Below are 26,739 nucleotides of genomic sequence, written 5' to 3'. Positions count from 1 at the left end.
ATAAAGTGACTACTCTGGGAGAAGCAGAAGCACAACATCTTTTCATCAAAAACAAAAAAGACAATAAAGTTAAATTCAACAATAAGTCCTATAAAGTCCTACGAGCCATGGAGTAAAGTTAAGGGTTTCAAATGTGTGTGATATGATTTTGAGCCTAATACATTCCATAGATTAAATGCTTATTGAATGCATGTGCTTGAGAACAAAATGTATGGCTACGGAACGGCGATTCTGTTTACTCTGGATGGATGGATGATCATTAGATGGATACTGATGGGCATGAATGAGAGTTTCAGAATTATGAAAGAACCACGCATGTTTAATATTGACTCGTGCAGCCCCTCATAGGCTGGCTGTAGAGGCTCAGAGAGACATAGTTACCTCTGGATAGTGACAGGCGGAAGGAGAAGTAGTTCCTATCAGCTAGGTGCTATGTTAGTGAAATCATGATGGTGGAGTATTTATTTTCATGTTAATATAAAATACACATTTACCCTGTCTATGAATCGTTCTCGTGCACAAATGCTGTTATCGGAAGTCGATGATCAGTGATCGGCACAGCCAACAGGTTGTCATCGAGTGCGCACTGAGAAACCTTTCGTAGCTGCTGCCTGCTGTGTCACAGGAGTAAACTCCCTCTACCATAAAGTTTCAGACAGAGAAGCAGATCATGTCCAGCAGAAAGACTACTGCGTACTCCCCTCGTACCTTTCTGCTGCTGCTGCTGCTGTTTGACGCAGGACAGCTGGGTGTCGAGACTCACCCGTTACTCGTGTTCCTGATCGATGGATTCCGCTACGACTACATGGATGACCTGCACGATTTACCCGGATTTCGTGAGCTTGTGGAAAATGGTGTGAAGGTTGACCACTTAACGCCGGACTTCCCAAGCTTGTCATACCCAAATTATTATTCCTTGATGACAGGTAATCCGTCTCTTTATGTGTCTCTGTAGCTTCTAACACAATAACTGATATTTTAAGAAGACATTAAGTGTAACTCCCAGCTGATCAAATCAAATACGTTTGATTTAATGAGCTGGGAAAAATGTTTTAGGTCCTAAACAACCAGATCTAATATTACATGTAAAACATAAAACCCAAGAACACAAAAGTTACACTAAATCGTTAAGAGGGCTTTTAATTTTACATAAAAGCGCATAAACTTTGAGGACGTGAGAAGACAACAAAAAATACATAAATAGGAAAAGTAGGTGATTAAAATCCAGGCGTCTGCACTACACATTAGTCATTAGAGTCGGTGTGTGATTTGCACATTCCTGTCTTGGTCCAACAGTGTAATGGCGGCTGGGATAGTTTCAAGCTTTGCATCCTAAGTCATCTTCCTACAGTTTGTGTTCAGAACAGAGAGGAAAGATGAAATTCCCCACGGTTTCTGGGACTGCCTCCTCACAGACCGTGGAAGCTCATCATCTTGTTTTTTCTTCAAAGCTGTTTTGTGCGATGCTTTTAAGCTGGTCTGCTGGTAATGCTTAACTGATAATAAGTGACTTCTCTGCAATCTCTGATTGCCTAGTTAAACATCAGTAACACCAATTCACAGCTTTATACTGTAAAAATAAAGTCTGTCTGCACTTAGTTTAATTGTATAATATTTAATTATTGAAGTTAATTATCTAAACATGGCGCATCACAAGGCTCATATCCACACGGAGGAGATTTAAAAAATCACAATACTGATGAGTGTTGGGATGTGCTGTATAAGAGGAAATATTCAGGGATACACACAGTACAAAGTTTATGACCAATACTGATATTGTAAATGTGTAAATCTGCCATTAAATATCTGATACAGTCTCTGCATCTTTTGATTTTTTTTAAACAAAATAGAAAAAAATACTTTGGAAATATGTCCGGATGCGTTTTGTGTACCTTAAAGTAACCCGCAAATATTAAAACATAAATATTTGTTTGCCCATAAATAATTTTAACTCAAAAAATCAACTTTTGTTGCAATAATTAATAGAGTATCACAGAAGAAAAATGTAATACAAAATTACAAGACAATCTTGGAGACTGTGTGCAATGTTATTGTAATTTTCAGTCATTTATACAACATAAAAGTCAGTAGAACTGTAATATGCTCAAATCCAGAGCAGTTACATTTTTTGTTTGCCAGAACTCTTGTCAGGGTGGAGTGAGCTACAGCTTTTGCGGAGCGGGGATATGGAGGTTATTTTTATTGCACAAAAGGACAAGAGTGCGACAATAAAATGCAAAAACTGTGTCCAGGACTGAAACGGCCTCATTTCATATGGATAACAGAACTTCAGAAAGCATCCACATAAACACACTAACAGAAAATAAGAACTTGGAGTGATATGAAAGTCTGGTGTATGTGAACCCGACCAGCAGCCAGACCTCAGCCTAACAAAAGGCTTGTAGCGCTGTAGCCTCTGTTTCTTGGTGTTCCTACAGCACAGTGATCAGTAACTGTTCTGAAGTTTCTTTACGCTTGATGTTTACTTTGTGTTTTGTTGATTTTGTGCATATGTAAATACTTCATTAGGGTAGGGAGTTGTGTTGGTGTGTGGGACTATAAGGTATATATTGTTAACTTGTGCATTTCAGGTAATTTTACAGAGTAGTGAGAAAGTAATGTAACGAGGGGTGAAAGAAGTAACTTTCTCTGCAAATAATTGAGTAACATACTGCATTACTATCAATAAAAGTAATAAGTAATACATTACTTTTATAAGAGTTTTAAAGAGAGTCATTGTCATTGTCAGCACAAACATACAATAAAATTAGAAGCATATAGCGAAACTGAGGCCAACACTGGTTTTAATGGGCCAACCTCACACACAGCTCACACACTCTCTTATGGCACACACCAGCGAATGGCCACCTTTAAGTCTACGATACATATTTCATATTACATGTTACAGTCGATTAAACAGTTCAATTCAATTTATGTAGCACCAAATCGCAACAACAGTCACCTCAAGGCCTCAAAGATTAAAACGCTATAATAACCCGATACAAAGAAACCCCAACAATCAGACAACTGAGCAAGCACTTTAGCGACAGTGCTGAAGGTGTGAGAGAAGGAGAAACGCTCAGTGCATGATGGGAAACCCAGCTGCGCCCTATGTGAAAGGGCCTGTAATAAAAGGACGCGGCATGCGCAGAGCTGCGCTCTGAAACCCATTCATTTCTATTGCTCCCGCCACGCAATAAAGGTTTCCCGTTGTGCTGAGCAAAGCACAGCGTAACGAGGAGTACTTGCACACGCCGAGTTCAAACCGGTTGACCTTTGACCGCTGTGCACTGCAACGTACCATCACACGACCAACAGAAACAAAGCCTACAGCTGTGCGAAGTTCAACCTCATGACAAAGGAAACCACTCTGTGCATGTCCGAGTTCGGTGAACTTTCTGACAGAAGTTTAAGTGCACATAAAGGGACCTCCAGAGCCTTTACATCTCTGCAGACCTCAGAAGTGTGGAAATATCACACTCTTCACTAGTGGGGATAGTTACAAAGCTTTCTTCTTTATGAATGAGCTGTACATGTTTTTTTTTAATTAAACATCTGGACACAATAAAACACAAACTCTCATAGACGATATAAAGTCATATCCAGTTCACTTAGAGCGACCACAAAAAATGACGTACAAGCAGAGCACAGCTGCCAGCACAACACAAATTTTGAGTCCTGCGCTCCAGCTAGAGGTGAGTGCAGCGCATGCTGCATCTGATGTGAAAGGGTCTTTAGTCTATTGCAGCATCAGTAAGGCTGGAGTCGGAGTCATCTGTTGCAGCCCTAACTATATGCTTTAGCAAAAAGGAAAGTTTGAAGCCTAATCTTGAAAGTAGAGATAGTGTCTGTCTCCTGAATCCAAACTGGAAGCTGGTTCCACAGAAGAGGGGCCTGAAAACTGAAGGCTCTGCCTCCCATTCTACTTTTAAATACTCTAGGAACAACAAGTAGGCCTGCAGTGCGAGAGCAAAGTGCTCTAATAGGGTGATATGGTACTACAAGGTCATTAAGATAAGATGGGGCCTGATTATTTAAGACCTTGTATGTGAGGAGCAGGATTTTGAATTCTGGATTTAACAGGAAGCCAATGAAGGGAAGCCAATAATAGAAATATGCCGTCCCTTTCTAGTCCCACACAGCACAGAGCAGGAGGTATGAAGTGCAGCAAACAAACCCTCAACATGTACTTATAATAACAATTTTATAGACAATGATACTATTTATAGTCGCGGGGGAGAATGGGGGTCATGAAATGTTTTCTTCTTCCTGAGGGGGGGCGTAACAGAAAATAGTTGAGAAGCACTGCCCTGAGTCAAGTAAGCTGAGAAAGCGAGATCAACTTGGTTGCTAAGAGTTGTATCCAACTCTGTCACAGGAAAGTGTACCAGCTAACAGCAACTGGAGCTTTGGGAGTTGGAAGCAAATCTAGTGTGAATGGCCTGTAGTGTGTTAACCATCAATCACCAACCAACGACTTGCCAACTGTCTGCATGAAATCAAAATATGGATGTCGACTAACAGAGATCTCGTTGTCGCCCCCAAAGCCCTACTCCAGATGATGAGGCTGATGTTGATGATGATGATGAAGAAGAAACATCTCTTGACTTCAGCCATCACTCACTAACTGCAGCAGAAACCTTCATCCATGCCGTTGTCACCACCTGGCTTGATAACTATAATGGAGCAGCTCCAGTATGTCCAGAGCTCCTCCAGGCTTCTATAAGGCACTAAGCTCTGGAAACATATCATCACCACCCTCAGAAATCTCCACTACCTCCTGCTCAAGTCCCGCATTACTTACAAAATCCTTCTTCTCACTTATAAATCCCTCAATGCCCTGGCCCCTCAGGACCTCTGCTGCACTCATACACACAGTCTCGGTTGCTGCATCCTCGGCTATGGGTCTGCTATCTGTCCCCCACACCCACCTCCATCCCTTTGGGGACAGAGCCTTCAGTGTGGCGGCCCCTCACCCTCATATGAGCCCCGTCACTGGAGAAGAAACTTCTCAAAACTCAAATCTTCAATGAAACCTTGAACCTTTAGCCTTGTTTTTGTTTATTTATATTGTTACAAAGCATCTTTGGGTTTCTTGAAAGATAAATACATTATACTATACAAATCTTACTTAGACTTAGATCCTCCCATGCTTTATGTGGCATATCGGGCGGCAAACGAACGCCACCAAGCTCGATCTTGTGCCCGGGCTTCAGCTTCTTCCAACGATATATTCGATGTCTTTAGGTCTTGATGGAATGACCTTCGCCAGGTGTTGCGGGGACGTCCTCGTGGTCTTTTAACGCCCAGGGGTTGCCAGCGCATCGGTGTTTTTGGAATCTGTGCGTCATCCATGCGGAGGATATGGCCGGCCAGTTGGAGCCTTTTGTGTGCAACGATGTTGTGAAGTTTGACTGTGCCGCTCCTTCGCAGGATCTCCTCGTCGGTAATGTGGTCGGTGTAGCGGATCCTCAGAATCCGGCGAAGACATCGCTGCTGAAAGACGTCGAGCTTGCTGTTGATGCAGGCCGACACCTTCCAAGTCTCGCTGGCATAAATGGCGGTTGGGATCACAATTGAAATAAACAAGCGGAGTTTGATCTTGAGGGAGATGGTCGGGGAGGACCAGATCTTGTTCATCCTCCGAAATACTGCAGCTGCCTTTCCAATGCGGCATTTGACATCCACCTCCGCATCGCCGTCGTGGGAAATCACGCTACCGAGGTAGGTGAATTTCTCCACTTCTTCTAGCTGCTGTGTCCCGATGTAGATCCCTCGTCGTGGGTCCTTGGAGCTGACATGCATGATCTTTGACTTTTCAGAACTGATCCTCAGGCCAATCTTGCCAGCTTCTCTTCTTAGATCGGTCGTTCCTTGCTGTAGCTTCAGCTCGTCTTCCTCAAGTAAGGCGATATCGTCAGCGAAATCGAGGTCACCAAGACGGTCTTGATCAGACCAATGGATGCCAGCTCCTATACGGGCACCGGCTCGCCGCGTGACGTAGTCGAGGGCAAGGAGAAAAAGTAGAGGTGACAGAATGCAGCCCTGCCTGACACCGGTGGTAATTTCAAAGAAGTCGGTGTGGTCATTTCCGGTCTTAACGATACAAATCTAAGTCATTAATGTTATTATTATTATTTGCTGAACCAGGGGCCTGAAGACATGTGTTCACCTAACACGGCCTCTTAACAGGTTATAGTAGTATGTCAAGTCTGGGTCCAGAGGGTGGCCAGATTGTTCTGTCATGATTACAGGTTAAGCTGTTTATTTAAAAAGGGGACGTTTGTGTGGTGATAAAAGAATCTGAGCGGGGTAAACATGACTGGCTATCAAGGAGAGTCTGTAAGAGAGGAAAAAGGTTGTCAGTGTGTTCAGGGTACGGCTGGATATGCAGTTACTTGTGATCTGGAGTAGCAGGTAGTCCGAGGGAGGCACAGTAAAGGTGGAGGAGTGCCTAGTGCCATTACGAGATTTGACTGGACAATCCAGTGTAAGTAATGAAAATGAACCAATGAGCTGCTGTCAGTGTTTGTAGGGCCGACCCATCAGCCCACCAGGAAAATGCCCCACATGTTTTCTTTGTAATTTGAGGTACTGGGACATTGAGTTGAAACTATTCTGAATATGTTTTATTTCATTAGATAATTCTTTACCTGATATTTTAGGATTTTTTGTAGGAGAAAATATTTCAGTATTGCAGCCGGTAATGTGTACACTAAATGTTTCCTGTGGCTCTGTGAGCTAATCCATATTATTGCCTGAGCACATGATGATCACTGTAACACAGGAGAACCCCGTAGGTTCCTCTGTGGGGTTCTCTAGGATTACAGGCCTTGCTCCAGGCAGTAGAACTTTTTATGGGTTTAATAATGATTTACAAAGTGATTGGCTCTGAGCTGTGGGGCAACTTTTGTCTTGCATACAGTGTAATGCTTTCTAAACTGCAAAAGCCTTGTTGCACTTCAGCAACAGTCCTTTTTTCAGTAATGTTACTTATTATCATTATTGTTCTTATTATTAGGCCGTCATTGTGATATTCATCAGATGACTGGAAACTACATGTGGGATGAAGTCTCCAAGAAAGAATTCCTAATTGGGACCAATCCTGACAGCCGATTGCCAATTTGGTGGGATGGGTCAGAACCACTGTGGGTCACCTTGCAGAAGCTGGGAAGGAAGGTTTTCATGTACTACTGGCCGGGTACGTGCACACGATCAATGTGAAAACTCATTCTATCTGAAGTTGTCTGTGTATTAAGGTGGTAAGTGGAAATGCATGGCAAGCTGTTTTTTGCAAATGTCACATTAGCTAAAAGTAGCATTTATCAGTGCTTACAGTTTTGGTGACCAACATAGGGCTGCAACGATCGATTAAGTATCAATCATTCTGTCAGTTAATCGAGTAATCGGATAAGAAATGCTTTCGTCTGATTATTGAGTGATAATAAATATTCAAATGAGAAAAAAACATCTTTCGTTGGTTTCCACTTTAGACTTGCAATGTTTTAAGGTTTAACTGCGTACATGTGTAAAAGAAAACAAACAAACCCTTTGATCGTGCTGACGTGCCGTCATTGAAACCAGATTTTTTTAAGAAAAGATTTTCATAAATGCAAAAATATATGCACATAAGTACAGTCAAAGTCAAATAAAATAAGATATGTACACAATCTATTGTTTATGCTGCTGAAAACAGCTGTTATGATTGTGTAGACTTTAATTAATAATAACCTAACAATGCTCAGATCAGTGGCTCAGAGCTTTAAAAGCTTTATTTTTATATTTATAAATATTAATACACTTTAATTAACACAAAATTTTATATTATTTCACTTTTAATCTGAAAAATGTTACGAAAGCCTTGAAATTAATATGGTCTAGTACACCGCATGCCCCCCGTAGACTTAAACCCTGTGTCCATGTAAAGAAAGGACGGCTGTCGTCAGCCTTCAGGAATCTGAGTAATTCAACCAGTCTGGTATCAGAGTAAGTTAACAGCTCAGGTCCAGTTCGTCTGCTCAGTAAATCGCTGCAGCCGTAGCCACTATTAGCTATTTGTTATCACCTCCTCCAAACCTCAGTGATTTCTTAAAAGCCTGCGATAACTCACCTTGTGTCGCCTCGGGGTGGCTGTGACTGTGCTGCAGTCTTCTGGATCAATTGGAGGCTTTTCAAGCCTGATGACAAGAAATTAAAAATAATAAGTAATAAATGCATGCTATCTTTTCTCTGGATTTTCTGGATCTTTATGGAATTGTTACAACCTTCAGTTTGCTTTAGAAAGGTTGACTCCTGTGGGGGGGCACAGCGGTGTGATTGGTGCTCTGTGTGGATTCTCTCTGGGCACTGTGGCTTTCTCCCACAGTCCAAAGTCATGTACAGGATTAGTTTAATTTGTGATTCTAAACTGGTTGTAGGTATTAATGTAAGCATGAATGGTTGACTATCTCTTTTCCACAAGTAGCTACTAGGGTCAAATGGATGCAGCTCCACTAGACTTGACGCGGTTTATGTTGTTTTCTGTTACCATTGAGTACCACTTATAGCAACGTGGCCGAAGGTCCAGTGATGATATTTGTATGTGCCACAACAAAGGAGGATGTGGAGGAGATGGTATGCCTGATTCTTGGTGTATCTGTCAGACTCGGGAACCACGCTGTTGTTTTTGCCATTTCTGGTGTTCCAAAAATGGCAGTTTTGATTTTCGTGAAGGAGACGCTTTCATGACTTATCAAGTGACGCCACTGAGTACCTGATTGGCTACATGCAGTCTGTTGATGTCACATTTTCGGATCACCTCAGATCGACTTGAGCCTTGACTGAGTAGGTACTGAAAAGATTCCTGTTGCCAGGTACTACCACCTGATGGAAAGCCCTAAAACCAAGTTGAGCTGTGCCCAGCTGACCCAAGTAGGCACTAGTAAAAAAAGGCTGTTTATGTCAGCTCTGTGACAGACTGGTAAAATTTCCAGGGTGTAGCGTACCTCTCTCTCTGTGACAGCTGGTATAGGTGCCACAAATAGGGGGACCAAACACCTTATTCTATGAGTTTGAGATCTGTGGACTCAAAGGAGCAGTGTTTGAGTGTGCGTTGTGATTCAGGTTGAACTTGATCTTGACTTGGTCGGTCTGGTTCAGACCTTGAGATGTTTGGTGCCATGTCACTCGTACTCAAAATGTACTTTTCCAATTTTCGGTGATGTACAACTATTGGTAATTGTTGCCATTTATGCCCTAGCTTTCCAAACAAATGACCAAGTAAGCAGGTCATGCCTGCTTACTTTCAGCATTAGCGAAGACACAATATCTACTTTTAAAATTAGGCTGAAAATGTTATGTGACGGCTGTGTGCAGGCAGGAAAAGGACCCAAAGTGCAGACTCCAGAGACAAACATAAACTCAAACAGAACAAAAGTAAGAATCCAAATAACTTACACGGGTAGATAAGGGTAGATCACGACAATGACAAACTGAAACACGGGGCTTAAATACACAGAGGGAGCAATCAGGGAATGGGCAACAGGAGGGAAACACAGCTGGGGCAAATCAGGCCTAACGAAACAGGGGAAGCAAAACCAAACACATTAACATCAGACATGGACTTTCAAAGTAAAACAGGAAACATAACACAGACTCACAGGCAGGCACTATAACAAAGGGACCAGAGACGTGGGACCAGGGCAGACACAGACACTGACTGGACGTGGGGGATACAGCAGACAGGGGAGACAGCAACTAAGGAACACAGACAGAAAACCAGAACACTAAAACTCTAACCAAACCCCACCCAGAGAACCTAAACTAAGAATAATCCTAAAACCCATAAAGCAAAGCTAGAATATAATGAAATAACAAAATCAAAGAACCAAAAACACAAAACACTGGGTCGACGACCCAGGGACCCTAACAGAAAACTTTTTTAGTAAAGTGTATCATTAGGCTGCAATAGGTCTAGGTTATTTTCCTTTTTCTATTTTCTCCTTCACTCACTGTGTGTTTATACACCTGTCTGCATTTAATCATTAGTTGTTATTAATCTCTGTCTCTCTTCCACAGCATGTCTTTATCCTGTCTTCCTTCTCTCACCCCAACCGGTCACAGCAGATGGCCCCGCCCCTCCCTGAGCCTGGTTTTGCTGGAGGTTTCTTCCTGTTAAAAGGGAGTTTTTCCTGCTGCTAATCTTAGTATATCTCCATTGTGTAATTAATTTTAATGCTTTCTCCAAAAATGTTTGTGAAAGGAACACTCCAAATGCAACATGTCCTGCAACAGAGTGTCCAACCTAATAGTTAATTAGTTAGTTAATTAGTTATAGGTGCAAAGGTAGGAGACGATCAACACTTCATTAGCATTTAATCTGGTTTATCACAGTGAGCAACCATGCAAACATCTCTCCCAGCCCCACAGATCAGTTTTTTACCTATGTCATCAAGATATTACTAACAACTGACATCTGTTTTATACATTTTCTGTATTGTATCTTGTGATTGTTTAGTCACTATGATATCATCATCATCATCATCATCATCATATCATTGAGTCTCATCAACCAGTCTGTCAAATTAATCAGAATATTTGTCTGATTTTTAAATTGCTGGGTTTTTTGTTTTGTTTTTTTTAATGAAGCTTAGAGGATTGTGACTGTAGCTCAGATGCAGAATAGGTCACCTACTAACTGGATGGTTGGTGGTTTGATCCCAGTCTGCATGCCAAGTATCCTTGGGCAAGATATTAACCCCATGCTGCTCTCTGATGCATCCATGTGAATGTTAGCTAGGACGTGCTCAGAAAACAGTGAGTGATCAAGTTGTGTAGATCGAGTAGGAAAGCACTTCAGAATCAGTCCATTTACCATCTTGATAAAACTGATTTTAATACGTCTACAAACTTTCTGACATCATGTTAAATTTAGCATAAAGTGTACATTAAAATACATAGAAGTCATTTCCACTTAATTCAATTTCAATTCAATTCAATTTTATTTATACAGCACCAAATCACAACAACAGTCGACTCAAGGCGCTTTATATTTTACAGTAGATCCTACAATAATAAATACAGAGAAAAACCCAACAATCATATGGCCCCCTATGAGCAAGCACTTTGGCGACAGTGGGAAGGAAAAACTCCCTTTTAACAGGAAGAAACCTCCGGCAGAACCAGGCTCAGGGAGGGGCGGGGCCATCTGCTGCGACCGGTTGGGGTGAAAGAAGGAAAACAGGATAAAGACATGCTGTGGAAGAGAGACAGAGATTAATAACAGGTATGATCCAGTGCAGAGAGGTCTGTTAACACATACAGTGGCTTGCAAAAGTATTCGGCCCCCTTGAACTTTTCCACATTTTGTCACATTACAGCCACAAACATGAATCAATTTTATTGGAATTCCACGTGAAAGACCTGTAGCGTCAGGGTCATCTGGTCCAGCCCTAACTATATGCTTTAGCAAAAAGGAAAGTTTGAAGCCTAATCTTGAAAGTAGAGATAGTGTCTGTCTCCTGAATCCAAACTGGAAGCTGGTTCCATTTTCTTTTCATAACACACCTTTACAGTGGACCACGTGATCAGGAGCAGTCACTAAAAGAAGAAACAAAAATGAAACACATTCAATCTGTTTACTCATTTTTTGTTTGTTTGTAGAGTCATATCATGCTTGTCTCTGCATTGGTTCTGTAGATTACCAACAACTTGACAGAATGGCTAGTTTTAGTGCCTGTAAATGATGGAGTAATTTCATGTATGTTTTCAGGCTGTGAGGTGGAGATTCTGGGTGTCCGTCCATCTTTCTGTGAGGAATACGTGTACAACCCCTCAGAGAAAAATCTCACAGCATCAATAACAAATGCACTAACAGTCTTAAGGTAACATGATTTACTTCTGCTATCACATTAATTAAGGCTTCAACTTCAGTTCTGACTGAACTTTGAACTGTCAGCTTCACAGTGCCAAAGGTGATATTAGACTTAAACAATTGTAGGAGGATGGGCAGGTGAAGGGTGGTGATGACTCCAAAGGAACAGACCAAGAACAAGAACAGGGAAATGGATCTGAGGTATGAGCCAGTCCTTACCAATGTACAGCGAAATGGGGAGATAAAGAAATTAAACTCAGAAGGAAGACGGGACACAGGGGACTGGAAGAGAGTGATTTAATTTGTGAGACATAAAAAATTAAATTAATTCTAAGGGAAGCAGGTGGCTTCAACTAGACAGTTGTGGGGCTTGTGATGGGTTGATTTTCATACGGTCGGTTGTACTAGGGAGCTAGTTCCTTGGACAAGAGAATTTCTCTAGAACAGGGGTGTTGAACTCCAGGCCTCGAGGGCCGGTGTCCTGCAGGTTTTAGACGTGTCCAGCTGATTTAAAAGGCTCCTCAACATGTCTTGAAGTTCTCCAGAGGCCTGGTAATGAACCCATCATGTTATTCAGGTGTGCTGACCTGTAATATGTAAAACCTGCAGGACACCAGCCCTCGAGGCCTGGAGTTGGACACCCCTGCTCTAGAAGATAATCAAACTCTCTGACCTTGACTATAGAGGGGCCCTGTGTCCACCAGCGCTCTGCCACCCGACAAGTCTGGTCTGTTGTTCACTGCTGTGCAGCTCTAGTCTTCACACACCTCCACAGATGGGCACTCCCAATTCCTCCTCTAATGTGAAAAATAGGGGTGGTTGATAACCTAAGGATGCTTTGAAAAAAAAGAGCCCTGTGAGCATAATCATTCCAGGACATTTGGGAACTCCAAGAGGAAGGATTACTAATGACCAGACAGCAAAGAGCGGCCTCTCGTCCCTGGTTAAGCTGTTCAGTTTGATCATTCATATGAGGGTGGAACCAGAACATAAGCTAACTGTAGCTGCTAAGGCAGCCTGATCGTTTTCCACACATGTGAATCAAATTGGGGACCTCTCCCAAAAACAATCTGCGCCAGGAGGCCAGTTTTCAATGAAAGGGGCTGACTTGGAGAATCTTTAAATTATGGAAACAATCAGTGTCTTTTTACTAGAGGGAGGCAGACTAGTGCAATATGGAACCAAGACCTACTGGGAGTTGGGAGAGATTGCAACAGACCCAAGGGGGCCCGGGAAATGCTTTTACTATGGAGCATATTACACAGGCTGCTATATATTCTCTTATATCTTTCTCTAGAAAGGAAGATTGGAAATAAAATTTGAGAGAAAGGAGTGTTCTGCTTATCTCAAGGGTGGCCCAGTGTATCTTTGATGAGCCTGCAGAAGAGTGATGGTTGGGGGGCCAATTACCTGGATCAGGCTTGGTTTGCATGGCCTGTTGGAAGGTGTCCTCTATTTCCCATTCGAGGGTGCCTACTACACAGTTACTACACAGTTAGGAGGAAAAGATTTTTCTGGTTTGAAGGATTCCTTTTCTGACTCAAACTAATGAGACAGAGCATCTGGTTTTACATCCTTAGAGCCTCGATGTAAGTGGTGGAAAAGCTAAATCTACGGAAGAACAGAGACCAACACGGTTGTCTTGACTTTAATCGTTTAGCAGACTGTATGTAGGAGAGGGTTTTATGATCTGTCCATACAGTGAATACCAGTTCAGCCCACTTCAAGGAACGTGGCCACTCTTGTAGCTCGACCCCCGGCAGCTCACAGTCCTGACATCATCTTTCTGCTCAGTAGACATTAGATGTTGGGAAAAGAAAGCCCAAAGATGGAGTCGGAGTTTTGATAACACCACGTCTACCCAGGAGTCTGAAGCATCCACTTCCATGATAAACTGAAGTTTGGGTGTGGCTGGATTAAGATGGGTGTGGAGGTGAACTACTGCTGGGACATACCAGATACTGACTGGTTTTCTGCTCCCACAGATTTGTCAACGATATTTGAGAGTAATGGCTCTTTTGTGTATGTATAAAATGTTTCAGATCTTTGAATTCAGCTCTTGAAAAATGGGAGGAAAAACAAGTGTTGTGTTTATATTTTTGTTTAGTGTAACAGAAGGTTGGTGTTTCAACCTCTAACTGCTCCAGTCTGCACGTCGTTGGGCAAGATACCCTAACCCCAAATTGCTCTCCATTGGAATATCAATGTGTGTAAATGTTAGCTGGATAGAAAAAATGGTTGTACGAATGGCTGAACGAGGCAAGTTGTGAAAAGCCCTTTTAGTGCTTAGTACAATAGATAAGAGCTATAGAAGATCCGATCTATTTACCATCTGTTTTGCACAGGGAGTGGTCCTTTGCTGACAGAATTCATTATTGTTGTTGTTTGAATCAACACATTGTCTATAATCCTCCATCAGCTGAGCTACATCAGCTAGGATGACCACAACTGTCCGCTGCACCATTTAACAGCTGAACAGTTCCTCCAAAAACTGTTGCGGCTTCACTGACATAAGGACCGTTACAGAAAATGTATACCTCACATCACAATAAGATGTCATACAATGTAAGCACCTTATTTTATTAGTTTGAGCCTGTGTTTCATTGCTTTTTTCAACTTCACTACTGGAACATGGGCGTAATGTCCCTCAGTGCTCCAGCATTCGATGTCTGAGGTAACTAGAATGCAGTTGTGGAAAGTAGGAAGGCACATTTATCCAGAATGAGGAGACTAGAGGTGAGAGTTCTAGGTGATGCACAGTGAGCTGATTCAAAGCAAAGATAAGTCTGTGTAAGAAACACATAACAGAGAGAGCAGAAGAACAGACAGTGCAACAGGGTAACAGGTAACAGAGTGAAGGAAGGTTGGCACAGGAGACAAAGATGACCGTGACAGTTTGTGGTGCACTTAATAAAATAACACTTACAGAAGGTAGTAGAACAAGAGCAAGGCCGAGTGTGAAGCCATGACTTAAAAATTAATCATCATAGCATTACATATATGTTTTGTATTTGTATTTGTTTTATCTATATTTGCATTTCTGGAACTTTTATTGTAATATGTATGACTAACCATTTAATCTCTGTGTGTGTGTGTGTGTGTGTGTGTGTGTGTGTGTGTGTGTGTGTGTGTGTGTGTGTGTGTGTGTGTGTCTTAGATCAAACCAAGCAGACATGGCAGCAATATATTATGAGAAAATTGATGTGGAGGGCCATCACTTTGGTCCAGACTCTCGTCAGGTCAAAACAGCTGTGCAACAACTGGATCTTGCAATGCAGAAACTCAACAGCAAAATCAAAGTAATAACACTATAATTGTTATTACAATTGCAGATTCTGCAATTATCATTTTCCTGTCATGTGGTTTGTTTTCATGTGCTTCTTGTTTTGCTTGTGATGTTCCTGCAGGAGATGAATATGGTGAACCAGCTGAATATAATGTTGTTTTCAGACCACGGTATGACAAAAATCCACTGGATGGAGAAGGTCATAGAGCTGGATAAGTATATCAACATGTCAGACATTGTCAAGATGATGGACAGAGGCCCAGTGGTCAGTCTTTGGCCAGAAGATAACAAGTTCCAGGAGGTGAAACCAGAATCATTGGTTCTTTCTGTGCACTATAAGTCGTTTCTGTGAGCACTCGCACTCTTGTGCTATTGTGATTGTAATCACAACCATTTTATGTCATGAAACTTGGGACTGTCCGGAAACTACACCTTAGTCAAATGAATGAGCCAATATTGGTTGTATTACATTACAGAATAACACATAGTAGTGCATGAGATCATAATATTTTTCAATAATGCAGTGTATCAGCGTACTAAATTCAATGACGATACAGTTTTCCTGCGCACTTACACCAGTCTATAACTTATGAGGACTAGAGATATGAAAAGGATTTTGTATTTTTATTGCATGACAAAACAAGATAAAGTGCAAACTGTGACATGGGCTGAAGCAGCTACATTATATGCTAACACATCAGCTCTTTGCAAGCATCCACACAAAACACACAGAACTCTGTGGAACTGTAACAAGGTGCAAAACCACTGTTTCTACTCAAGACCAGGAAAGTCACATAAAACTTTGGCAGAAAACATGTAAAAGACCATGACCAGCTTGGAGAGCTAAAACCAAGATGAACTTGTAACATAATTATGGGATGAAAACGGGTGAAGAAAGACTATCTCAGAGCTCACCACACACATCTGTCAAACACGATAAAGGCAGAGTTATGGAATGCACATATAGGTTTACCAAGAGAGTCAGGTCGTTAGTATTATTGATGTTGTGACTGTTGATATAAGTAGTAGGATAAATTCTCAAGTGTACAGGGCTTTACTGCTTGCTCAGATTGAGACAAATGCTGCAAAATGGATTGGACAGCACTTTATGGTGCAAATGAATAATGATCCAAATCATATTGAAAAAGCAACCCAACTTTCTCATGGCAGAGAAATTGGATATTCCTACGTGGCCAAGTAAGTCACCTGATTTCAGCCCATTCTTTCAATTTAGTTCATAAATAACAAGTGAAGGTGACTGTAGTAAAGGCTAGAGATGGTAATAATTCTACTAGGAACTGGTTCTTGTAGAGAACTGGTTCTCAATTCCCATCCCTACTTTTAATAAAAGTGTTCTGTGTAATATGTGTAATACATTACTTTTTTTCCATTTTCAGTGGGAGAAACGTTTCGTATCCAAGTGACTTCTTTAGTCTCTGCTGGTTTCCCTAACCTTATAAACAGTACCTTTGCACAATGACTGAAAGTAACCCGCTGAATGAACAATGGGCTGTGGAGTCAGTTGCTTGATTATAAATATGCAAATTCTGAATTTGCATGCTGCAATCACAGCATTGTAAGATGGTGACAGATGTACCCTTAGGCCCCCTCCTCGATTCAGAGATGGTCTTTCCCTTTTCACGTAAATGGCCTCCTTGACTCCGCCCTCAAACCAGCGTTCCTCCCTGTCCAGGATGTGTACATCCTCATCATTGAAAGGGTGTCCACTGGCCTGTAGGTGTAAATAGACTGCAGAGTCCTGGCCTGACGAGGTAGCTCTTCTGTGTTGTAGCCAGAGGTTGTTTGGTTTCCCCGATGTATAAATCCTGGCAATCCTCCTGGCACTTAACAGCGTACACTATGTTACTCTGTTTGTGTCAGGGGACCCGATCCTTGGGGTGGACCAGTTTTTGGCGCAGCGTGTTTTGGGGTTTAAAAGCCACAGAGACCCGGTGTTTAGAAAAAATGCGTCTCAGCTGCTCCGATACTCCTGACACATATGGGATCACTACAGGTTTTCGCCTGGGCAGCGGTTGTCCTTCTCTCCTGGATCGGCTGGAGCTTTCTTTAGGTGCCTTCCCAGCTTTGACAAAAGTCCAGCTGGGATAACCACATTTACTCAGGGCCTTCTTGATGTGCTGTCCTTCTGCCTCCCTGGCCGCTGTGTCAGTGGGGATGGTGTTCGCTCTGTGTTGTAGCGTCCTGATGACACCCAGTTTGTGCTCCAGTGGATGATGAGAGTCAAACCTTAGATACTGATCCGTATGTGTAGGTTTACGGTACACGTCAGCTTTTAGATGTCCCCCATTACTGATGGAAATCTCACAGTCTAAGAAGGCTAACCTGCCACTTTTCATATCCTCCCTGGTGAATTTGATGTGTTGGTCCACCGAGTTAATGTGATCTGTGAAATGTAGTACGTCCTGAGATTTGATTTTCACCCAGGTGTCATCCACATATCTGAACCAATGGCTTGGTGGTGTTCCAGGGTAGGATAGCAAAGCCCTCTTTTCCACTTCTTCCATGTACAAATTGGCCACGATGGGTGAAACTGGGAGCCCATGGCACACCCATGTTTCTGCCTGTAGAACTGACCCTTGTATGTGAAGTAGGTGGAATGAAGACACAGTTCCAAAAGCAAACACACTTGGTCGATGCTGAGAGTGGTCCTGTTGCTGAGGTTGGTGTCATCCTGTAATCTCTTACGGACTACCTCCAACGCTTCCGTGACTGGGATGCAAGTGAAGAGAGATGTAACGTCGTACGAGACCATGGTTTCATCTGCCTCCATAATGACATCTCTCACCTTCTCAACAAAATCCAGGGTGTTCTGGATGTGGTGTTCAGAGCTGCCCACCAGCGGGTTGAGGATCGAAGCCAGAAACTTGGAGATGTTATAGGTGACCGAGTTGATCATGCAGACAATCGGTCTTAAAGGTGCGCCCTGTTTATGTATCTTCGGTAAACCATACAGACTTGGTGTAGACTCCCCTGGGTACAGCCTGTGGTATGAGGTCCGGTCGATAGCATTGTCCTGTTCTATCTGCTTCAGACAGTCTATGACCCTCTTCCTGTAGCCGCTTCCTGGATCTCGTTTCAGGGGCTTATAAGTATTTTTCGTCACTGAGCAGTGACAACATTTTCTCATGATAGTCTTTCTGGTTTAGCAAAACTGTGCACCTACCCTTGTGTGCTGGAAGGATGAGAATGTTGTTGTCATTACCAAGTGATGTGAGTGCCTTCAGTGTCTCCATGCTGATGTTGGATGCTGGAGGCTTTGCATCGCTGAGACAGGCCGAAACTTTCGTCCACAGTTGCTCTGCGTTTCTCCCACTGAGAACTCTACGTCCATATAAACAGAATCAACTTTGTGGGGTTTAACCATTATTATTTTACATTTTAATATGGATTTCAACATTTTTAGTATTTCAACAGATTTTAATGTATGACCATTTTAACATGGTCACATACAAATAAGTTAATTCATTGAAGTAAATAAACTAGTTAAAGAAAAACAGGAAAATTTAAAATAAGAAAAAAACACATGTACAGAATAAGTCGATAGGCTAACACATAATAAATTGTTGATAAATAATCCGTATTGATATGTAACATGTTGATAGCAACAATGTAAATAAAAGAATATTGCATTTATTAATCATGTAAATTTTCCTCAACATGACTTCCCAAAAAAATTACCAAGTTTAAAGTTGAAATGTTGAAATTCAAGGTTGGACGTCGTATAGATGTCCTGAATTGGTCAACTTTACTCAATGTAGACATGATCTGCACATTTATCCAACGTCCAGTGTTTAGAGGATGGGCTCTGGCAACGACACTCACAGAGTGGTCCCAAAGCTACTCCTTTGTTATGTTGGTTTGTTCTGTTGGAAAATAAACCTTCACCCCAATCTGCACCTTGGTGCAGGTTATCAGCAAGGATAACCTGCTCTTTACCCTGACTAGTCTCCCAGTTCCTTCTGTGAAAAACTGTGCCACCACTATTCTTCACTGTAGGGATGGTATTGGCCAGCTGATGAGTGGGGCCAGACATGATGCTTGGCATTCAGGCCAAAGAGTTCAGTCTTTGTTTCATCATACCAGAGAACTTTCTTTTACAAGGTCTGGGAGTCTTTTGGCAAACTCCAGGCAGGCTGTCATGTGAAGCCAACGATGAGTGGCTTGTTGTCCTTCTGAAAGGCTCTTCTTTCTCCAAAGAGCAATGTTGGAGGTCTATCAGAGCAACCTTCTGGTTCTTGCATCACATTGAATCCAATCACTCAGATTCGCTGAGTAGCCAGCTCTAGGAAGTCCTGGTGGTTTAAACCTTTTTCATTTATGGATAATGGAGACCAGTGTGCTCCATTAACTCGAAGACATTCAATACTGCAGAAATTTTTCTGTACCCTTCCCATATCTCTGTCTCAATGCATCCCTGTCTCTGAGACCTGCAGACAGTTTCTTGGGCTTCATGGCTTGCTCTTTCTCCCTCTCTTCCCCAATGTGTGTGTCACCAGTTTAAACTGAGAGTGAGAACCTTAAGAGTATTTGAGAAGAATTATTATCACTGTCATGTTACTTTTGTCAAGATCTGTGGGATGCAGATTGTGTTAAACAAAGAGGATCCAAATGCAGATCCATGGAGACCAAATCTTTTTTTTCTTTTTTCTTTTTTCCTTTTAGCCTTTATTGGAATAAGACAGTGCTGCGTGTTTTCCCCTCTCTCGCTCCCCTGTCCATCTACAAAGGGCAGGTCAGATTCAAACCCGGGCCTACTGCTCTCCGACCGTACGGCATATCTGTTTACACACTAAACTAAACCGGCACCCATGGAGACCAGATCTGTCTCAGTGTTTTTGTGTTTCTTTATGCTTTTGTTTATTCTGAGTATGTATTCTGTTACGATTTGCCATTTGTTAGGTTTCCTGCCCTGGTCCCACTTCTGTGTTCTGTCTGTCTATGGTGTCACACTGTCTGTTTAGTTCAGTGTCTTGTCTGGTTCTTTGTGTCTGTGAGTTTCCTGTTTTATTCTGAAGGTCCCCGTCTCATGTGAGTGTGTTCAGTTTACGTTTCCCCTGTCCCGTCAGCTCTGATTTCTCCCAGTGTGTTGCCCTCCTGTCTCTCATCCCCTGATTACTGCTGTGTATATTTAAGCCCTGTGTGTTCTCCTGCCTGTTGCCGGTTCGTCTGTGTTCCACGGTGTCCTGTTCCTCGTCTGCGTCTCTCTGCCTCTCACACCATTTGGTATCATCTCAGGTTTGTTATTTAGCTTTCCCAGTTTAGGTTTCTTTAGTTTTGTCTTCCCTCATTGCCTGTTTTGCCACTACTCCACCGTGTCAATAAACATCACTAGCATTATCATCTACTGTCTGCATTTTGGGTCCTTTCTCCCTCCAACACCACACGGCTCGCCTTGGCAGCCGTGACAAGATCTTAACAAAGGGCAAGCCATTTATTTGGCTGAATGTCCAGTTTCAAAACGGAGCATGGAATACAAAGGAAACTTAAATTTTCACAGGAACTGAATCAAGCAAAATACAAGGGGGGACAAGGAGCTGGGAAACACTGACGAGATGATGTTCTGGCAAGGAACAAAGGGAAAATGACAGATAAATACACAGACAGGTGATTAGGAGAGTGGAAACAGCAGAGGAACACAGCTGGAACAAACAGACGTAACAAAACAGGGGAAGCAAAAGTGGACACAAAGCACATGAGACAAGAACGGTCTAAGACAGGAAACACGACGTAAATAGAGACAGATACCCAGAGTCAAGACACATCGATTAGCAAGATCACAACAATGAAAAGTAAACAAGATTCAAAAGTCCAAAAAACACCAAACACTGGGTCAAAGACCCAGAAACATGATAACTTTTGAATAAAGATGTATTAACACTGCTTTTCATTTTGTTTATTATTCCAGGTATATGCCAAATTGTCTGAGGTCCCTAACATGGATGTCTATGCCAGAGAAGAGATCCCTGAACGATTCCATTACAAGAAAGGAAAGTTTGTTTCCCCCCTTACACTAGTGGCTGAGCCAGGATGGTTTATCGCTCAGGTAATCTTCCTTGATCTTAACTTGCTGTTATTTTGCATTATATATACTATATAGCAGCATGGTCCCAGGGTTGTATTGTTCATTCTGTCTTGGATTCCTGTTTTCGATTAGTTTTCATATTTCTTATTATTCTAGTTTTACACGTCTTTAGAAGCATTTGGTTACTTTGTCTACCAATCTCTTCTAATAATTTATAGTTTTTGTGTTCTTGTGTTTTGGTTAATGTTTATTTCATCTCTATCTTGTTTATCCATGACTGCCAAAGGTTTCATGTAAAGTCTGTGTTACTTTACTGTATTTCTTTCTGTGTCAGTTTTGCTTCCATACTATCTTCCCTGACTGTTGGCACCTGTTGTTAGTTGTTTTGACTTCCCTTGTGTTTCTCCCTTTCCCATTGTCCAGTATTCCAGACAAAGAAAGGGTGCAACTCCCAAGTGAACAAAGATTTTGTATTGATTGATTGGTTGGTTAAAAATTGGGGAGGAGCTGTGTTTAGACTTGGCTCTCCCTTACTGGTGTCTCAGTCTGGCTCATGTTTCATCTCTACTCCAATCAGACGTCTTCTTCCATCAAAAAAAATCTTTCTACAATAGAAATCAAATATTCTCCCATATCTGTAGTAGAAGTTCCCATAAATGTGAACCTTGTAGGCTGCTTTGCTTTCACTCTTCTGTCCAGTTCATCCCAAACCAGCTCGATGGGGTTTAAGTCTGCAGACTGTGCCGGACACTCCATGTTTCCAAGCTCACCATCTTGTTCTTTTTTCCTGAGGTAGTTCTGGCACAGCTTGGACTTATGTTTGGGCTCCTTATCCTGCTGTAGGATGAACCCCTGCCCAACTAGGTCCATACCAGAGGGTGCTGCATGGCGCTGCAGAATGCTGTGGTAGCTGTTTTGGTTCAGGGAGCCTCTCACTCTGTACAAGTCACCGACCCTGGATCCAGCAAACAGCCCGAAACTATCACACTTCCTCCTCCATGTTCGACAGTAGATGCCACACACTGTGGAACCATCCTTTCACCTACTCAATGGAATACATAGAGCCTGGGTGATGAAGCGAAGAGTTTGAACCATCAGTCCATAAAACCTTCTTCCAGTCTTCAGTAGTCCAGTGTCGGTGTTTCATGACCCAGACAAACCTCTTTGTCTTATTCTGACGTCTGGCTTTCTTGCTGCAACTCGTCCTGTCAAACCTGCAGCTTGAAGTCTTCTCTTCACAGCTGAAACTGAGACTTGCTACGACCACTATTAAGCTGCTTGAAGCTGTTGTCCTGTGAGCCGCCGATCGCACAAGCTGTTAACTCTCAGAAACTTGTCCTCTGGCAGAAAGAGGTCTTGCAGATTCAAAGCCACAACTGAATCAAAGTTTGCCCCAGTCTCTGAGTGCGTTTTGATGGTGAAGGAAACTCTACTCACTGACACCTTGACTTTCTTTACAATTTCTCTGTAGGACAAACCTACATTTATAAGTGTTATGATGGACAGCTTCACACAGTTTTGAGTACTTTTGAATCTCATCATATGCTGACTTAAAAATGAACATGATGTTGCCTTTTTTATATGATTTAGTACCCGACATTTCTGTATATATGTAACATTAAATATTTTCTGTGTCACATACAGTTTATTATGAATATATATCTATGAAACCTACATTTGTTTGTGTGTGTTTATATCTGTGTCCTTTCCAGAACAAGGCAAGTCTCCCCTATTGGAAAAATGACTCTGGGGAAGCGTCAGCATGGCAAAATGGCTGGCATGGGTACGACAATGAGTTCCTTGACATGAGAGGGTTCTTCTTGGCAACAGGACCTGGTAACAGAGACATTTTATAAACACACACATTGCATACAGAGTAAAAAACACCAGACTGATCCGTGTATTTGCATAAATGTATGCATCAATGGATGAAGGCATGTTTACAGTGCACGTGGCTGTGTAGCAGTAACTTCAGTAATAGGAGTATGAGTCATGATCTCATGGTAAATTATGCTTCGTGTTCATCTTATTCACAATCTATAGGTCAGCTGTTATGTAGAAACTTCAGGTTTATACAGTGAAAATATTTTGTAAAAGAGCAGCCTGTGCTGTCAGATTTATTGAAGAATTTGGCCTTATACCAAAAACATATGGATTATCCTTAAATTAAATCAAACTGACCTGAATTGTCACGCTGTCTGAGAAAAACATCACTAACTGTGGTGTATAGATGGTATTATTCTGCTTAGGTTCAAAAACGAGCACACGAATAATCACCTTTTTGCTAGAATGCATTCATTACTAGTCATGAGTAAATCTGGGCGTATTTTTTGTATATTTACACGTGTAAAGATGTTTGTTTGCTTCATTTCTTTTAGACTTCAAGATGAATGTACGGGCAGCTCCAATTCGATCGGTGGACATCTATAATCTGATGTGCTGGACGTTGGGAGTGGATCCCCTGCCCAACAATGGGTCCTGGTCTCGGGTTGAGTGCTTGCTGAATAGTTCTATTGGTGTATCACATTCCTTCTGGATCTACTCCATTGGTCTACTAGCAATCATACTGACAACACAGCCCGAAATGATTTAACAGGTTTGTTTATGGCGTTTGATAATAGCTAGAAATTGTTTTATTTTCTAGAAACATTTAACTATGCAGAGGTTAATATTTGTGAAAGAAAGTATCTGTGAAGGGAATAAATCAGCTTGAGATAGAATAAACAACACATAAACTGCATCGTAAAAAGCACGATCTACCTGTCTGCCTCCTGTCTCCAGATATTTAACAGACTATTTTTAAATTTACTCCAGCATTAGCTGTTTTGGTTTGGTGCCAATAAGCCCTTCAGTCTTTGGTAAGTGGACGAAGTTGCAGGAAGCAAATCTGGTCGAGAGCAACAGTTTTTTGTTAGAGCATCGTGGCATGTGACACATTTCCTCTTTAGTTTGACAAAAACGTCTGTGTTTGCTGTCAGTGCAGGCCTGTCACAGGTCCGTAACACCGACCTTTGATTGACTGTTTTCACTTCTTATGGTTGGGTGATTTTGAAATCCTTTTCAGTCTTTATGGTGTTTGATTATTGGTCCTTGTTTTCACATGTTCTTTCATTTAGCTGTCTTAAATTTGTGTTAGATCTGCAACAGCCTGTGTAACACACCTTTTGTGAAAAGTAATCTATATAAATAAATTTGAATAAATTTGAAAAAGTGATCAGAGGGTGCTTGTTGTTGTAGTCATGTAGTTGTGCAGTTAGTATTAATGACTCCAACATCATTGTGAAGTTTGCGGACGACACTACAGTGGTGGGTCTTATCACCAACGGTGATGAGACAGCCTACAGGGAGGAGGTCAGCGCCCTGACCCACTGGTGTCAAGACAACCATCTCACCCTCAACGTCGCAAAGACAAAGGAGCTGATAGTGGACTTCCGGAGGTGCAGAGGAGTACACACCCCCATCACCATCAACGGCGCCGCTGTGGAGAGAGTGAGCAGCTTCCGCTTCCTTGGTGTACATCTGGCTGAGGATCTTACGTGGTCAGTACACATAAACAAGACAGTGAAGAAGGCGCAGCAGCGCCTCTTCTTTCTCAGGAGACTGAAAAGATTCGGCATGAGCCCCGCATCCTCAGGACCTTCTATCGCTGTGCCATTGAGAGCATCCTCACTGGATGCATCACCACCTGGTATGGCAACACCACCGCTTACAACCGCAAAGAATGTGCTGAACGGATAATTGAGGTGAGCTTCCCTCCTCCAAGACATCTACAGGAAGCGGTGCCTGAGGAAAGCGGGAGGATCATCAAGGACTCCAGTCACCCCAGCCATAAACTCTTCAGACTACTTCCATCAGGAAGGAGGTTCTGCAGCATCCGGTCCCGTACCAGCAGACTGAGAGACAGCTTTTTCCACCAGGCCATCAGACTGCTGAACACGTCATAGACACCTCACCCTCACTACTGGAACTTCAACATTATGCACTCCATACTGTACATTAATGCCACTGTTTTGCACATACCTACCTCTGTATATTTTATATTTTATATATCTTATTTTATTGTTTACTCTATTTCATTTGTAAAACATGTATATACACACTCACACACACACACACACACACACACGTAGAAAAACATATTTAGTACACACATTCAGTAATGTATATACCTTTATATATGGTACATATATTTATTACTTTTTAGATTAACCATTTTTATATTTTGCTTGTTGCACGTTATTGTATTTTGCACAACTCTGTTGCTTGTGAAGCTTGCACACAAGAATTTCACTGCATGTACTGTACCAGTGTACCTGCACATGTGATGTGACAATAAAGGTGATTTGATTTGATTTGATTTGATTTTTGATGTGTAACGCAGTGTCCTGAGCTCCAGGATATAAAACTTGAGAAACAATGGATAACTAATTTTGATGTGGATATTAATTTAATTTTATTTATATAGTGCCAAATTACAACAACAGTTGGCTGAAGGTGATAAAAAATAATAAGAATATTGATAATACATTGTATTTATAGGCGCCTTTAAAGACCCTCGAGGTCACCTTACATTAGTACAACAAAATAAAAACATAAGGTAAACAAAAATAAAACAAGTATGTAAGCATAAAAGCTAAACAAGTTAAAAATAGACTAAGACGGAGTCATGATAAAAGGTATGCAATTCTGAATAGATGGTTTTAAGTCACGATTTAAAAGTAGAGAGTTTGTAGTCGGAGATGTGGAAGTGGAGCAGGTGGACCAGACAGAAGGAAGCTGAAGAAGAGCGGTGTGGAGGAGCGAGGTTATGAAGCGCTTTGAAAGTAAGAAGCACTGAGTTGAACTGGAAGCTTATATTGTAAGTTAAAATAATACAAAGAAAACTGAAAACTGCAACAATCATTTGACCCCCCTATGAGCAAGCACTTTGGCAACAGTGGGAAGGAAGGTGATTTATTAAATGTATAGATTTTATTCTGCTTGATTCTAATCTGCTGCTGAGTCTCTTACGCTGATGGAAACGCAGCTACACCGAAGCAAGAACACCTGTTCAACCAATCACATTCATTCCACTTTGATCTGTGACAAACTGAAGCATTCATCTCTTGTCCTTTTTGTAACATTGTTGCATTTAACTGGTATATTTGTATGTTCTCTATATTGTAGCTTTTCGCATCTCTGGAAAAGTTGGCAGTATTAAGGATCATTTTCTGTGGCTGACCATTGGATTAGTTTGATGCTGCCAACACTTTCATGTGCCCGCGCTGGGAAACCCTGGGTTAACTTAGAAAGCTGATAACCAGCTTTGCGTGACCGTTTATCCTGGTCCCAGAGTTAGGGTCAGTGAAGCCAGAAAGCGGAAAGACATCCTGGATATGCTGACCTCGCTCCGTGGTATACAGGACTCTGGGACAGCAGCTGGACTGCACTCAGTTACTACATGATGCAAACACCAACGTCATCTCTTTTAATAGTTTATACTGTATACACAGGTCATGCTGAATATTAAAACAAAAAACACAAAGATCAGATGTTAATCAAATTTATTTGCTCTCACTT

General features: G+C 41.8%; 1 protein-coding gene across 1 annotated transcript; it reads left to right on the top strand.

The window, feature by feature from the left end:
* The first annotated feature begins 479 nt into the window (after positions 1–479).
* On the top strand, positions 480–24,521 carry enpp6 (ectonucleotide pyrophosphatase/phosphodiesterase 6). The gene is made up of 8 exons (XM_031758940.2): positions 480–926; positions 7,022–7,201; positions 11,750–11,861; positions 15,009–15,150; positions 15,259–15,438; positions 21,064–21,201; positions 22,893–23,016; positions 23,559–24,521. Exons 1-8 carry the CDS (start codon positions 671–673, stop codon positions 23,771–23,773), a joined length of 1,347 nt encoding a protein of 448 aa, XP_031614800.2. The 5' UTR covers positions 480–670; the 3' UTR covers positions 23,774–24,521.
* Positions 24,522–26,739: the final 2,218 nt, after the last annotated feature.

Source organism: Oreochromis aureus, linkage group 2 (assembly GCF_013358895.1).
Source record: "Oreochromis aureus strain Israel breed Guangdong linkage group 2, ZZ_aureus, whole genome shotgun sequence".
In the NCBI taxonomy this organism is placed as follows: Eukaryota; Metazoa; Chordata; class Actinopteri; order Cichliformes; family Cichlidae; genus Oreochromis; species Oreochromis aureus.
Note: the sequence above shows the minus strand (reverse complement) of the source record. Positions and strands in the feature narration are given on the sequence as shown.